Raw genomic sequence first — 16,704 nt, forward strand, 5'->3', positions numbered from 1 at the left:
ATTCTGTTGAATATTGTTAAGTGTGTTAGGCAAGCCATTAGTTTGCAGTGCTATTGATCATTCTATTTTGTGAATCCAGCTGGCCAATGAACATGGCAGCTAAAGTGGCTCGTTAGGAGCAAGAGTTAAGGGGAAGCTGGAAAGAACTAATGAAAAAGCCTTGCTCTGCTGGATTTAGTTTATTCAACAAAGAAAATTCAAACTTTTTTTTCCCCTCCCCATAATAAAATGCAATTCACAGAAGTGACAAGGGAGCTGATGCTGGCTCAGAAATCTTCCCCCACCCCCCTCCCTTTTTTTGCCTGCTGCTTTCAAGCATATTTCAAGTAATCCAGGTACTTGTTAAGGATCCTTGTTAGCGCCAATATTTTTCAGTATGAAGCTGAAGTAGTCTTGAAACAGTCAATATATTACTTAGAATTGTTTGTTTGGATTTTGCTGCCTTGGTACAGTAGCATTGGTAAAAGTCTCTGGGTCCTTGCTTAAAGAATCTCTGTCACTGGAAATTTTTAATGTGTTCTCCTTTTAAACTTGGGCTGCTATCTAATACTTAAAGTTGAATGAATGGTACTTCTGTTTGGTTTGGGGTTTTTTTAAGTATCAAACAGTCAATTTTAATTTATTACTGCAATCTTTTGGGGTTTTTTTTCCTTAATTTTTATAGTTCTTTCAGCGAGCTGCTAAAGATGAACTGTGCCGTCAGAACAACTTATATGTCCAGCCATATGCTTGCTATGAACTTGGTTGTCTTCTGTTAGACAATCCAGAGGTAATACCTATTTTTAAACTCTTAAAATGAAGTTGGGGAATCAACATACCACTATACAAACTATTAAAGTTTATAGATGATAATGTATATTAAGTTTTACAAACTTGTTTTATAGCTACCATAAAGAAACTGAATTGGGTTTTAAGTTAGGGGAAGCAGTTACAGGGTAATGACCAGAACCCACCCATCACTTCATGTAGTGTATGAAGTAGTTGAGCTCATAGTGTCTCGTGTTAAGATTGTGGTTTCAGTTGTTGTTAATCTTGTAAGATTTAATCATCTGAGCTGAATCTTCCCCTTAGAGAGGGAAGGAAAGGAAAGTCAATAGAAATCATTATCATGACAGAGGACAAAACTAGAAAATGCTTTTAAAAATATTTTTTTCTCTTTGAAAACCCTGCTGCTCTACAACTTAGAACTGGGCCTTGAAGTGTGGGTGGGGAAGCTCTCAGTCCAGTAATGTTCCTGCTGCCTGCTTTTCCAATGTTCATACTTAAACTGATGAAGTGTCTCAAAACTGGTGGGTTATCTGAAGACTTTGAGAATGTAGGAGCCATCTTTACTTCCACCCTGCTTTACATGTAGTACTGCACACAGTAAGCAAAAGTGGTAACATGGTTCATGTTGAATGTTGAGGACTGAGGAAGCCTCTGCTTGTAGCTGTACCCAGGAGCTGTGGTAGAGTTTAGTATGTGAAGTGCATGCAGGAAACTCCCTCTTGTGGCGCTCGGATAATGAGGAGGTAAATGATGCTTGACTTGAATAAAGTGGGATGGGGTGGGGAAAAGCAAGAGCTGGAGTCGGTGGTAAGTGGATGCTGTTTATAGAAAATTCCATTTACTAGCTGAGGTGTAATGTGAGAGGTCTTTAATGGCTAAGAAACAGAAGGGAAGAGGATTTTATAAATCACATTTACCTGAGAGGCTGAGCATATTAAAGACCTGAACAACATGTATTGATATGAACATGCATTTTAGTATAAAAAGTATGCTGTTAAATTTACTACATGTTGAAATTATTGTAGTTACAGGATTCAGATAATGTGGTAAATGAAACATCTCTGTTATTTTGAACTTAATTCTAACCAAGTTAAGATTTTAATATGGTTATGTCAAGGAGTTTACAGATTTTTTTTTCTTGTAAATGTGTTATATTGGTTAAATTCAGTGTATAAATAAATATGTTTATACTTGGATATATTTGAATAAGAAGCTATTTTTTGACCCATGTTAGGCAGCTGATTATTTATTTGTAAGGCTTAGAATAAAAAGTTATTATATGAGAAGAAATAAAATGTGAGCTTTTCAGCAGGAAATATTAATCTAAAAATATTTTTTTTTCCATGAGAGCTTGAAATTGGGACTTCTAAAGCACTTTAATGCTCAAAATCCTTGTTTTTTAAAGAAATGGCTTGAAATTTGGTTAAGAAACAAAACCTACTTATTGGTTGGTTAGTCCTTTATCTGTAGTTAGTCATTTATCTGTACTACTGGCTCACCATCACCAGTAGTAACTTGCATTTGAAGCTTTGATCGTCTTATTTTCTGTAGAAGACTAAAATCATGTAATACTGCATTTCTTGGGTGCTTCATTAGTATTTCTAGTTTCTGAATTAGAGGATTGAGAGGGTTTTGTTTGCTCAATACCTTGTTTTCAAGATAGAGATACTATTCCAGACTGACCAGGCCTTATGCTTAAGCTATTCTGTAACATTTGCAATGCATTTCTAATGGAATGTTTGTCTTTTTGTAGACTGTGCCAAGAGGCAAAACCTTACTTCTCCAAGCCAAGGTAAAAACTAAGACACTTTCAAACGTATCTTTCTGAGATGAGTGTATTTGGGAGATTGTGTTTTGGGGAGTTTGGGGCAGGGTGTGTGGATGTTGAGTGTTGGTGTCCCTTACCTATAATCTACAACACAACACTATCATGTAGATATACGTTAATGTATAAAATACACATTTATGTATGTTGTGTAGGTACGTATTTCTAGGTCAGTCACAAGCACATGAGGGCACTCAGGAGAGCCCTCATTAGTGACCTCTCCTGGAGTGTTAGAACCTTGCCAAGTATTTCAACTAAGATTTGGCTGCAGAAAGTTTGAAAATGACAACTCTCCACTCCTTGTCTCTTCCACCTGGTTCCTGCCTTGGGCATGTTGGGATTTTGTAGAGCTTTTGGATTTGTAGGTGCTGTTCAAGTACATGGGATCCAAACAGCATGTTGGAAATGGAAGCTTTCTGGTCTCTTCACCAACTTGGAATTTCTGTAATAATTCTGTTGCTTTTGGTAATGGCAACATGCTGTCACCAGTTCACCTCTTTCCTTCAGTCTCTTGTAACATGACTTCTTAAGCATGAGTAGTAAAATTATCTTCATGTCTGACAGTGGAGGAGATGAATAGTTACATGCTTTTCTTTTTTTCCCACCCCCCAGGAGGAATTTACTGGCTATGACTTTGAGAACAGATTGCACGTCCGCATACACGCAGCTTTAGCCTCTCTAAGGGAAGTAGTTCCACAGTGATGGACCGGAAATCATGTTATCCTTTCCCACAGTTTCTGCACTTTAAGATGAAGCAGAAGAAAAAGCTGTTGGGAAGACCAGCTTTTCTTCTGCAAACCACTTGTGCCAGAGACACTTTCCGAGTACGGTCAGGGTTGGTATGGCTTGGTAAAACATGACAATTTTAACTAAAAGTAAATCAACCAGGAAGAAGGTTAAGTGACCTTGTGTTTTTAACTCTTCAGGTTTTATTTTGTTTAAACCAAGCTGAAAGCAATTGCTTGTAATATTGTGGGTTAGCCTAAATAAGCACACATAATTTATTTTAACAATATTGGCAGGTGCGATTTTTACCTTTTAAAATAGGTAAATTTTAAAATGAATTTAAAATGAAAGGGGAGCACTTCTGGTTTCATTAGAATAATACAATAAAAATAATTGGTATAAAAGTTGAAGTTGGGAATGGTCAGAACACTTTGTTTTTTAACTCAAGTGTTAGCCAGTACAAAAAAGGACAAAAACTGTTCAGCCACAAAAAGCAGATCTTACTAAATTTTAGTGGCTTATGCCAGTGACTTCATGGGGACTAATCTGTGAATTTTAAACTTCACATCCCCTTCCATTCTTCATTCCTTCCTCCCAGTCCAGCTCATAATTGTGATATAAATGATGCTAATATTTAGGATCTTCGCTTCTGGTACATTCCAGCCAAATACTTACTTTGCTTGACATGCAGTTATGGTATGGGCAGTTCTTATTTATGCTTTTAATATTCTGAATATTGCATTAAAATATATGGGACAGATACAGTAGTTTTACATCTTTTTCATTCAAGCTACTGAATCTTTATAGCAGTGACGTCTTAAAGGTACAAAAAAACCCAAATAAAACACAAACCCCCAAATCTACTTTGATAGTTACACCAATACTACAATATAATAAAATCATAGAATAGTTAGAGTTGGAAAGGACCTTAAGATCATCTAGGTCCAGACCTTAAGATCATATAGGTCCAGCCCCCCTGCCATGGCAGGGACACCTCACACTAAACCATGTCACCCAAGGCTCTGTCCAACCTGGCCTTGAACCAGGGATGGAGCATTTACTACTTCCTTGAACAACCCATTCCAGTGCCTCACCACTCTCACAGTAAAGAACTTCCTCCTTATATCTAACCTGAACTTCCCTTGTTTAAGTTTAAACCCATTCCCCCTTGTCCTATCACTATAGTCCTAAATGAAGAGTCCCTCCCCAGCATCCCTATAGGCCCCCTTCAGATACTGGAAGGCTTCTATGAGGTCTCCATGCAGCCTTCTCTTCTCCAGGCTGAACAGCCCCAACTTTCTCAGGCTGTCTTCATACAGGAGATGCTCCAGTCCCCTGATCATCCTCGTGGCCTCCTCTGGACTTGTTCCAACAGCTCCATGTCCTTTTTATGTTGAGGACACCAGAACTGCACATAGTACTCCAAGTGGGGTCTCATGAGAAAATACGAGGTCTCTGTGTGGTAGACCTGTGGTGTTCCAAACATGTGGTGTTAAGATACTGAAATACCTCAGAGAGCTTGGATCTTTTATCATGACCATTTAATTCTTAATGCTTGGCCATCTGTGTGCTCATTTGTAGCTTTTTTCTTTTTACCTTTGTCTGTAGTATGTAGTATCTCCTTATGTTTTTATTCAGTTAATATCATGTTCTAGGAAGGTAAATATTTTTTTAAAGAAGCTTATGAATGGAAATCTGACCAGAAAGTTAGTAGAATTATGTTCTTTTGCAAAGATACAGATATTCTTAAAAGTAGTTATCCAGAAGCCTTATATTTACTTTGGTCAGGTTGCCTTAAACAATTCCTTAGCTTAAACTTTTTTCTTTTTCCCTTTTTGTAAAGTATGTTGCCAAAGTTTTAGACCTTGCCCACACCTAACCTTCATTGATTTGCTTTTGACGTTGCATCTAAAGCAAGACTGATATGGAGGAGAAAAGAAATATCCTATTTGGTGGGCCGGATGAAATGGTTGAGACACTTCTATTTTTCTCTAGAAATACACAGTTCCTGCTATGAAAGGCATTCCTAGAGCAGTTAAATGCTTCTGTTACAGTTCTGGAAGGAGAGGAGAGTCTCTTAACTCTTACAAAAGCAGTTTTATTTTTCTATAATCTAGATGTGCTACAGATGGTGCACTGGGTTTTTTTTATTCAACTTTGACAGTAATACTGAGTCATAAGTGAGTGTTCAACCTTATTTGGTCAATCCAAATAAGTACTGACTAGAAAACAATATATTGTGTATATATAGTGACTACTTAGAATTCAGTAATGATTTTAAAAATGGGCTTTAATGTACTTGAAATCTTATTTTGTCCTATCTGACTTTTAATGTTTTGCAGAGACACAGTTAGAAAGGATATAGCTACAGACAAAATTCCTTTTAAATGCACTGCTTAAGTATAATGTGAGTTTAGGCTGTTCAGGACACAAAGCACCTGCATGTGACTTGTGTTGGGATATCTAAGGTCTGCATACTCAGAGGTAGCTAGCAAGTTGTAGTAGATGTACTAAAAGGCCTTCTGTTCTCACCAGGCCAAAAGTGGGTATGTAAAGACACTACATAGTCATACAACAGTTTAACTCTGTGCAAATTGCAGCTTTTCTGTGGTTTTAGCGAATCATCACTGAAATAGAACTGGTTCTGTATTTCTTTTTTTCCCCTTCCCCTTGTAGGAGCATCTCCTACATTGTAAATGTCAACATTTATTTTATATGTTAGATTGTGCCTGTGATGAGAGAAACTCCAACAGTATTTTGTGTAACCTGCTACGGTTTTATACTTTGGAACTCGGAGGCATGGTCTAATAGCAATAATGGAATATGCATCTAGCTAATATCTTTACTGGGTCAGGTGTTTTTGTTGATGTCGATGCAGTTTTTATCTCAGTATGACTCATTTCAAATAACTAGCATTTTTAGATGTCACAAGGTGACATATTTAATGTGATGTACTGTAAATGTTGTTAATTTACAGAACTTGCACTTTTATATTTCTGGGTAAAACGAAAAGAAACATGGACATGAGTTCTGTTCCCTCGCTCCTCAAATTTGTCTCTTAATTGGTGGCCTCCTGAACAAAATGATAGCAAGCATTGGGAAAACCGTGATGTCAAGTGACTCTGTAACAAAGTTTTCTAGTCAGCAATTACCTCAGCATTTGTTCTTCCAGTATAGTTGTAGTCTCCTGGTTTAGAAAGTGAGTTACATGTGTCATGTTGAGATCAGCCATAGAGTGAACAAGATTTAGGGTGTGTTTTTAAGACATCAAATTTACTTGTTCTTCATTAAAGAACCACACACAATTGTATTTGTTGTATTCCTACACCTTTGAAAAACGTTCCTGATTTACTCTAAAGCAAGCACTTTAATTTCTTCTGACTTCAAATGCTTGTTTCATAATATACTTACGCTTTGTTCTTAAATAAAATACCCCAAATGTTGTATTGATTTGCTTTTCAATTTACAGTTATGTGATTGTCTTTCCAACAACTGATCCTACTAGTGTTTAAAAATTGCTGTGTAACTGAGGTTTGAATGGGAGCAAGTGTTAGGCTGGTGCAGGGTTATGCATGGTGTTCTGAAGGTCCAGTTGAACCTCCCAGTGGAGTCAAAGCAGCGGAGCCCATAAACAACTCTCAGAATTCCCTTTCCGCTCTTTATTACAAAATAGTAACAGTGGCAGCAGTCGCTTTCATGGAAAATTGTGCAATCCCAAACAAGTAGTAGTAAAGGAACCAAAAGTACTGTTTCTTTTGAGCCAGTAGGAAATCCAGCTTGAGACAGGCTTTCCAGCATTAAATACTGAATTATTTCTAGTTTTGACCACTTTTTTTAATGTATGTTAGGGCCCCCAAACTGGACCCAGGGAAGAGTGTATGTCCCAGTAGTACAATTACCTTTTCATATTAGAGCTGAATCTTGCCTCCTTGCTTCTGCTCAGAATCTTTGCGCAGTCACCAAAGATTTTCATGAGGCTATTTAGCCTCTCTCTTCTACCCACCAGTGTGTTTCAGCCACAGGGAGTTCATGTACAGTTGTCTTACTGTTACCCCTGACTTTTTCATTGCTGCTTTTTCCAGAACACTGTTTCTCTTTAGTGTGACTTTTCCCCATCAGGTAATCTGTTCAGCTCAGCAGGACTGACTCGTCTTTGGCGGTTTTCAGTCTTTTTTTGGCAAGTTGTGCTTACTTATAGGAGATGCCCAGAAGGGCTCCCAGGTGAAGAGGCTAAGGGAAAAAAGCGTTTGAGTTGAATGTGTAAGAGGGGAAGAAGGAGAGAGAGATTGTCAGGCTTCACAGAGCAAAACCATTTACATAACAAATGCCTCCCAGTCTTTCACTAAAAGAATTATGTTTACTGTATTGAAAAGGTAATTGTACTACTGGGACATACACTCTTCCCCACTTGTAGCAAAGGCCTCGACTTTGTACTGACAAAGATAGAAACACATAAAGACACTTTAAAAAACGTTATTTTGTACCTTTGGTATGAAAAGCAGGAATTTTTTCATGGAGATTTTTTGGTATATGAATGCAAACTCCCACTTAGAATTCCACTGCAGTCTCTGGCAGGTAGAAACAAAGATGATGCTTGTGAACAGTGCAAGTCCTCTTCTCCTGCCTATTTATCTGAAGCTTTGAAAGAGATTCCAAGTTAAAAACTGAGCATGCCCCATGTGTCACCAAGCAGTGTGGTTCATTAACCTGTTGTGAACTATCGAATGAAGAGTTAATGAATGATCTGAGCCTGATTTTGGCTTATTTGGGACTTTGATTTGCTGAATTTCTGTCCAAAGTTTCTAAGACTCTAATGTTGCCTGGAAGCCATTACTTCTGCAGGTGGGGCAAAGCATGGTAGGACAATGTGACAGCCTACAGTTGGGCAAACTGTTCTTAGGCTGACTGGCTCTTCAGTTTGGGACCAGATGTGTTTTTCCTGATAATCTTAAGTTTGACAGACAGTTTTGTGGCTGAAGCCTGTTTAAATATTTCATTAAATAGGTTCATACCTCTGTTACCTGTGATAATAACTTTTTCTGTGGTTTATGACATCTGTACTTAAACATCTTGGAGGCTTTTGCTGTGCAAAGCTTTGCAGACCTAGACTTTTGACAGTCTTCAGCAGAAGCAAATTTACAAGTTACCTTCTACATCTGTATTCATTGAGGATGGTCTCAAAGTAACTGCCTCCATACCCAGGTATGTTAAATGGCTTTATGAAGTCCTGTTGCTTCCATACATTTTCCATACAGAAATCTACACTTCAGGTTACTGTCACAACCTCAGAAGTGACATATTTTCTAGTCCTCATATATATTCTTGAAGTATATATTATTCTTTCGGTAGGAAAGCTATTCTTACTGATTTCTTAAGTCCATAGCATATTCATATCTAACTTTTATAATATTATGGTCTGCATTGTCACTCTCCAGGACTGATGAGCTGTCATGTGGGAAGTTTTCTTAATGAGAAATTGCTTTCTAAGGATTCTTCTATGGAAGAAGTGTTTTGTGGTAAGTTTACCATTAACATACTTTCCAGTGAACCAGATTGAAAGTGATAAAAATACTCTGCTAATTTTGAATGACCTCTTGCAGATATGTTACTTATTAAAGTTCTTGTAGATAGTCTGAATACTTTAGCAGCAGTTGAATCTTAAATCTTCAGTGCTGCTGGAATTCGCCTGGGGATTTTTATAGGTGCAGACATCCAGCAATGCAACATCAGGTAGGTAGATGATGGTTTTACAACTTTGATAAAGACTGTAGCACTGTTGAGGAGTAAGTTTTTATCCCACAGCAGACTTCTCTGATCACAGCTTGCCACTACAGTCTTCCTGCCTTTGTGATTGTCATAAATGTATTTAGTGGTAGCCTTGAAGGTACAGCATTACGCAGTTACTTTTTTGGGGGTTGTTCTACTGGAACAGAAACCAATCTTGTGTGTATCCACTGAAAACGTGAACTGGAAAGCAGATGCTGTTCCTGGGGCTGTTGAGGTTTGTTTCAGGTTTTGCCCTTGCAGCCATGAAGTTCTGCAGTATGAACAGATAAGGAATACTCTTGTTACTCTTTTCACATGCTGCTGTGGCTGAAGAGGTTACAGTCCCTAGCTGTTTGTTCTGAGCTTCTGGAAGAGGTCACCATGGAACATCACTTCTCAGGTGTATTTTGCAGTCTGTCACGTCAGTCACTCAGCCGTTCTGCACGCTACAGTGTTGGGTCGCGTCAAGTAATCCAAGACTGAGCACATTACACTTACCACAGCGTGCTTTGGTGGGGTTTGTCTTTAAAAAAGTGAACTCAGGGCATGGGTTTAGAATTCACATTGTGGTTCCCTAGTTTGCTGTCACTCCCACTGCAGAGGGAACTGGAAGAGAAGACATCAGACTACACAGGTATTTTGCTTTCTGCGGAGCCCAAGCAAAAAGGCAAGTGCACTGACAGGTTGACAGAGGCAGACCAGCTCCTTGAAAAACATGGTACTTAATACAGCTCCAACAAACTCGACACCTGTCAATTGACAGTTCCATTGCAGAAAGCAAATGCCACCCTGGATCTGATGGGGCTTCATCCCCCGAGGAACCTGAATGGGTTGGTGTACATCCCTGCTGAGCCTATGCAGCTCGCTGCCCATGTCCTAGATAGCAGCAATTCTTTTTATTATGTGAGGCATGTGGCAACCAGTCTGCAGATGGTTTGTGAAGGCTCTCAGACCTCAGAGAATGCATTAACTCTAGTAGAAGGTGCTGCTGATGCAGCAGATGATGTGAATTAAGGTGAGAAGAACCACCATGGTCACTTGCTCCTAACAATCCACCATAGGCTGTGCCTTCCTGCAGCAAAGCTGAGGTTATCTCAGCCACTGAGGTTGTATCACTATGTTGGGATGTTTAGCTGATGCTGGATGCAGAGGTTCCACCTTATGTAGAGCAGTTTCTATAGAAAATAACTGTTCCCTCTGTAGATCTCTTCTGTTAAAGAGTGAGCAGCAATTACATGCAGGGCTCAAGTGCTACAACCGTAGGTCCATCTGCAGGTGATTTATTGTGCCATTCTAAGAGAATGGAACCTACAGCACAAGTGGAATCTTCCGAGCAAGCTTATGCCTTGTCAGGTAAGAAAGTGTGGCTCTTTGTGTCATCTTCGGCTTCCAGCTCTACAGCTTCATCAGTGGTCAGTAAAAGGGAAGCACCTGTGTCAGTACAATGCAGGGTAGAGATGACTTCTAAGAATCTACTGTTCCAATACGATTTGCTTGGCTCCAGTGCACATGTGTTGGATCTTGCTGACATCTGTTCCAAGTGTTTTGGCTAGAACTCCTGCCCTCCTGTGGGCACTAACTCCATGTTATTCTTTTAAACAGGCTGTTTGGACTTCAGGAACAATGGAGTCGACACTGTAATGCATCATGCAAATGCTCCAATAAAGCCAGCAACTGGCATAGCATTCTCATTCATTTTATACTCTCCTAGCACGGCACATCCTGAAGGTTAACTTTGTGTGAATTTCGCAGCAGTGGCACAGGTTCTTCACTGTATGTATAAGCCTCAGAGATAATGGGTCACTGTGAGAACTGGGCCCTCACACGAAAGGCTGCCAAAGAAAAGGCTTTCCCTTATCTATGCAGATATGTCTCAGCATCACTACCTGGGTAATCCTAGTAGTGGATAGCCTAAAAATAGAAAGCAGCTCCCTGCCTCATTAACAGTTTCAGCAGTCCACCATCAAACCAAGAGCTGCAGCCTGCATGTTCAAGGAGGATGCTCTTGGTTTCCCAACCATCCCCATCCCCACCTAACTCTGCAACTTCATTGCAAGCACTTTTGGAGTAGGCTTGCTCAGAAAGCGTCAGCACTGTCAAAACACCACTCACTTCAGACTGGGTGCAAGAAATTTTGAAGCCTTTATTTACCAGCAATTAAATTATTCAATTAACACTAACCTCCAGGCAGCAGTTAAAATATTGTACAAAGAGCAGCTTGCCCTCTAGAAGCTCTGTACACAGTTCAATATAAACTTACATGCTAAGATAGAATGCACCCCACTGAAAAGGGGTAAAGCAGCTGTGCACAGGAGGCCTCACTGAGGTGCTGTACTACCTTTGAAATGCACAAGACTTCCTCGCAGGGAGTTTGCACAGTAGACACAGGTCCTGTCCCTCCCCACCACGTTCCACTGTCTGGACTGATGAGGTTCTTGTCTTTATACAGTGGTGCTGGCCACCAGAACTTTTAGTGCATGAAACAGATTCATTTCAAACCTGTCGCTAGTGTGCAGTTCAAATCAAATCTGTAGATACTTGAATGGCTCTTTATTCCTTAAACCATAAGGTTGGTAGCAAAACAGGAGAGCAAAATTCAGAACACACTGCACAAAACATTGAATAAATACCTCTGAGTAATGCTACCAGCTTAAACAACTGCATTAATGCTCCAGAGACCAGAATGCTTCTGGAATCTCTGACCAGAGCTCAGGATTAAGGGAGTTACTTTAGTAAAAGAAAAGTCAACTTTATGAAAAATTACATCTTTACAAAAGTGACACTTCCTTCTTCACCTAAGAACAGAATAGTGCAGTTCCTCTGTGTGCTTTTAAGCATTCCCATGTCACAATAAATAAAACCAGTTTTACTTGTGCCAATGTTCTCTACAAAAGAAGGTATTCACAGAACAGCCGAAGGTGTTCTACTCCTCATACACCACAACCTAATATAGGTGTATTCGGCAAACAGGGCAGCTTGAAACCGTGGTGACTCTGTCCACGCAGGACCCACTATCAGCCAGAAAAATTATTCCCCTACCTATGGGACTGCAGATCATGTACCAGTATATTTACTGTGGAGAGATGCTTAATAATCTTCTCGATAACTTGTCAGTTTTTTTCAGGAGATAAGTAAAACAAGGGAAAACATTAAAACAGATTAAGACTTATTTGTATCAGTCACAGGCTCCTTATTGCATTTTAATAAATATCAGGCAAGTTAAAGTAGTTTCTGTCCCAGTAGTTGCCAGAGTAGAGCCAGTCCTGTGCACCAGTGTAGGGATTGGGACCTTGGTGGAACCACCTGCAAGGAAACACAGAGCATGTAAGTGAAGTTATTAACACCCACTTATAAAAGTTCAGAACTGCTTTGCTGCATCTTCAGCAGTTTATTGTTCAAAGGAATTGTCATTACAGGAGCTCTCTTGCATTGAAATTTATAAGTGAATTTAAAGTCATCTTCAGTGGGTGGATCTCCCCATTCACCACCACACAGCTTAAAATGCCTCCCAGGTAGAATTACTGACACCAGTATTTCGGCACTCCGAGCAGCCCGGCCTATCACATATAAAAGGCAGGTACAGTTTTACTTCAAAGCAGTTGTGAACAATCATTTTGGCATGCATAAGCAGTAACAGTTTTTGCAAGACATGTGAACACCACAAGCACTGCAGTCCTGAAAACAGGAAAACATTATTTCTCAGGGATCTAGACTCCCCCTTGTTTTTTACAGCCTTGTTTTGCAATGCACTTCACTCGGAACAAGTGTGCTTGTTACCCTTAGTGCAGGTGAAGTATCACCCACAGGCTGCAGGAACAGCTTATTGTAACATCACTGGGTTGCATTACACCATTAGTGCTGGGAGCCTGATCTGAATGCCCAGAAAGCTGGTTCCATTTGTAGGAAGTTACTTGCAAGCACTTGCTAAGAGGGTTGTGGGTAGAAGTACTGAAGTTTAGCACCTTCTTTCTTCTTTTTTTCCTCCGCTCTCTCCTCTTGCCTAATACAGAGGTGCACAAATGACACTTGCATGTGTGTAAAGACTTTTGCTGTGGAGGACTATCTGTAAAATAAGGTTCACTTACAAGGCCACACTACTGGCAAGTATCCCCCAGTAGGGAGTAATGACCCTGTCAAGTCATCATGGCCCAGAAGTTTGTTCTTCTTCCTCCTCTCCTACACTGTTTCTGGCGCTCCTGCAGCTCTTACTGAACACCACTTTCTGTTGCAGCCCAGTTACTCAAGCTTCTGCCTCAACAGCACACACTGCACAGTACCAGACCTCCAACATTTTAACTTCTTGCTGTATTTTGTTAAGCTGCATTTCTGGCACAAGTCGGCTTGCTAGAAGCTGTTTCTGTGGTTAACAGCCTCCACAGCTTCCTTTCACCTCCTCACTGGCCACAAAAGCCAGTACTTCCTTCATACCCCCTCACTGCAGCAAACACACTCAAATCATGTATGTGCAAGGCAGCCCATTTTAACTCATCCCTTCCAGGGTACCATAAGGTTTCAGAAGAGAAATTAAAGCACATTTGGACAAAATATGACTTGATCTCTTAAAGAAGCAACAAGTGTAAAGGCCACCAGTATTGCAGTTATGTTACAAAGCAGGGCAGCTAACAGGGAAGTCTTGCTTGGCTCAAAAGACTTGAGATGTGTATCACAAGAAATGCCGTGTACCATCTTCATGGTAGTGAACTGAACAGTTGCAGCACACTTCAGCAGTTCTGCGCCTGTCCTGGTTAAGTGAACTGAAGTCAAAAGAAGTCATTCACCCCAGTACTGTCCATAGTTAACTGCTGCATCATCTCCATGCAGTCAGCTATTCCAAAGTGTGTGCATACGTCTAGATCACAGGTAGCAGCAGCTCACACCAGAGCACAAACCCAAGCATTTGCTGGGAGGCAAGGATGTAAGTTACCTCATCTCTCAGATTAAAGAATTCATTCTACCACCCAATACCTAGTGTGTCTTCAACACTTGTCAGGTCAATGTGCCCCTCCAGCACTCACCTACTCCAATAGAATGGGGCAAAGCAAAAGGAAGAACCAAGTCTGAGAGACATAGGAGACCCAGACCAATCAGATAATCTAGTTTCAGAACTGGTCTTCTACTCAAGACTTGAGACTACTGGTCAGCCTCTAAAGCATTCAGTGTTCAATGAGAATCACTTCTTTAGAAACACCAAGACCCCCCCTTCTAAATGGATTCAAAATAATTTAAGGAAAATCACTAGGCACTTTGGAGAGCTGTCCTACAAGGAAGGAACTCTACTAGCCAGAGTTAAGCTGGCTTTTCTAAGGCAAGGAAACTGCCCTAGTTCACACCAGAGTTTATATTACACTGCAGGTAAGACTTACAGTTGAACTGGGAATAGGAGAATTCTCCTTCACAGTATGCATTTTCCCACCCCTTAAGCACAATGCTTCCTTTACGGGATTTATGTTCATCCTTTGGGGGAGTCACACCTGGCATTCCAAACTGAAGAGATCAGAGACTAGGAATTTTCTGCCAAAGCTTTAGAAAGAAAGATCCTAGAAAACAATTTTGCAAGACCAGTGCTGAGCAGGTCTATGGTACCTCCACAACAGCAACTGAAGAACCTTGTGAATGGTTTCTGCACTAATTATATACCTTGAAAACCACTGCTCTGCCTTGCCCCCTGGGAATTCCCCAATTTCCCATAGCAACTTCAGGTGCTTTGGGCTATACCTTAAGCTACATTAGGCACCTGGAAGAACAGAATATGACTAGCCCTTGCTTGGAAAACACTTGGTGAGAGCTACAAGCACTCTGAATTCAGGAAAGGAAGCAGGAGGTGCAAGACTGTCCAGCACTTAACATGTTTACTTGGAAGCATTACAAAGATGTTATTTTCCACCAGTCTCAGGGCAAACAAACCCAAACACTTCAGGAGAGCAGGCACAGGAAAAAGACAAAGGCAGACATGTCCAAACCTGGGACTCTGGGATGATGGGTGACTTCATTTGAAAAAAAGAAAAAAGTGATTTATAGTTATAAACAGGCATTTTAAATATTTAATCCACAGTGTCTGGGTATATTAATAGCTAGTTAATAGAGAAAAGACGAAGCTTGCTTACTTTCAGAGACTTTAGCCCTACCATTTTTTCCTGTGGAGAAACCACCAATTTATAACTATTCTTTTAAATAGACCTTGTCTGGTCAAACTAGACTCATTTGGTCATGCTCAGTTTCTACTTAGCATGTGTGTAAGGGTTCCCAAATGAGCCCTCTCATCTTGTAGTAAAAAAGCAAACAAACATCCTTGTAAGCTAAGGTTTCCCTTAGCTCTTCTAACTTTAGCAGTTAGTAACCCTTTCAGAAAGAAGACCACAATTTTGATAGTTCGGTGATACAGTCATTTCACTAGTTTTGAGAGTAACTATATGCAGTGGGAATACAGTATTGCCAGCACAAAGCAGCCGATCTGAGAAGTCATGGGCAATAAGGTATCAAGTTCACTGGAGGAAGCATTTCCTCCTCTCTTTGGCCAAGCATGCAAATTTGAGGTGATTATAAATTAATCAGCAACAACAGTCCTTACAAGCAGCTATTGGTGGCAACACCTCTTCCTGTCAGAACCAAGAGGTGCTCAGATAAGACAGCACAATTTGAATTTGAACATGGGTGTGTGCAAACAGCGAGAGGGAAAGGAGTGAGACCAAACCTGGCAATTCTCTCTGGAAGCACTACAGCCTGCAGGGACCAAGTCTGCAAATAGAACAGTGGCACTACCAAACCTCATGATGTCAGCTCTTCATGCTGACACAGCACTGCACATCACCAGCATGGACTGGCAGTTAACCTGAATGTTCAGAGCCTTCACATAACTTCACACACACACACAGAGGCAAGCACACACTAACCTCGTTTTCCAGTCTTCCTCTGACTTTGAACGATTTTTGCGGGCAGTCCTTTGCTTTTCTTCTAGCCTCTTCTTTTCTTCACTAGCTAGGTCTTGAAATAATAAGAACACACAAGTAAAAATACAGAAGACATTAAAGCATAATATAAGATAAAGCATAATATAAGATGGACATTACCATCTGACCAGCAAATAAAGGAAGCAGTAAACATTGTCCATTTAAAACACAGAAATGCTTCTGGTTGTCTAAGAGCAAAGTCAGGCCAACTGCGGCAGAAGATCAGCCAATGAAATTCCAGACTTTAAGACTGCTAAATACACGTTTGTCCACCACCTGAGGGCCCTCAAAACGTGTTTATGTGACACCAAATGTGAGCTAGGGGAGGTGGCATACCTACGATTTCTTTCAGTAGGGAAACTGGTTAAGATACGCTGGATTTATTTCAGAAGCCTGGCCATCTGCTTCTTTTAAGGTCTGGGATAAGTTGTTACTAGTGCCTAGTTCCTGATCAACAAGGGGTTGGAACATTCATTTCCAAGCCACAAAGAACTGTCACTCTGCAGAATCCTTCAGTTTTTAACACACTAAGGTAGCACAGCTCGTGGTCCTATACAAGCAGAACAGTTGCTTCTGTTTGGCAGAACGGATGGTGAGAAAGTTTGAATCATACTAAGGAGATCAGGTGAAGGCTGATCTCTTTCCTACCTTTCTGAATCCTCAGAAAGCATT

General features: G+C 40.3%; 2 protein-coding genes across 4 annotated transcripts in view; one reads left to right on the top strand and one right to left on the bottom strand.

The window, feature by feature from the left end:
• Positions 1-4,081, top strand: part of TTC39C (tetratricopeptide repeat domain 39C) — a 34,949-nt gene extending 30,868 nt beyond the window's left edge. The window contains exons 12-14 of the mRNA XM_061360530.1: positions 665-769; positions 2,522-2,560; positions 3,206-4,081. Coding sequence (XP_061216514.1) covers positions 665-769; positions 2,522-2,560; positions 3,206-3,295 — 234 coding nt within the window. The 3' untranslated portion in view covers positions 3,296-4,081. The remainder of the gene's footprint in view (positions 1-664; positions 770-2,521; positions 2,561-3,205) is intronic.
• Positions 4,082-11,208: 7,127 nt separating this feature from the next.
• The window catches only part of OSBPL1A (oxysterol binding protein like 1A), a 76,406-nt gene continuing 70,910 nt past the window's right edge, over positions 11,209-16,704 (bottom strand). For 2 of the 3 annotated variants that reach the window (XM_061360519.1, XM_061360517.1), the window contains 3 exons: positions 15,976-16,066; positions 15,046-15,069; positions 11,209-12,388 (listed from right to left, as the gene is read on the bottom strand). In XM_061360519.1, the coding sequence (XP_061216503.1) occupies positions 12,286-12,388; positions 15,046-15,069; positions 15,976-16,066 (218 nt within the window). In that variant the 3' untranslated portion in view covers positions 11,209-12,285. The remainder of the gene's footprint in view (positions 12,389-15,045; positions 15,070-15,975; positions 16,067-16,704) is intronic. The other variant, XM_061360518.1, reaches the window with a different exon arrangement.

This window comes from Neopsephotus bourkii, unplaced genomic scaffold (assembly GCF_033783945.1).
Source record: "Neopsephotus bourkii isolate Nb327-2 ecotype Australia unplaced genomic scaffold, CSIRO-AGI_Nbou_v1 NB_1027, whole genome shotgun sequence".
Taxonomy (NCBI): Eukaryota; Metazoa; Chordata; class Aves; order Psittaciformes; family Psittacidae; genus Neopsephotus; species Neopsephotus bourkii.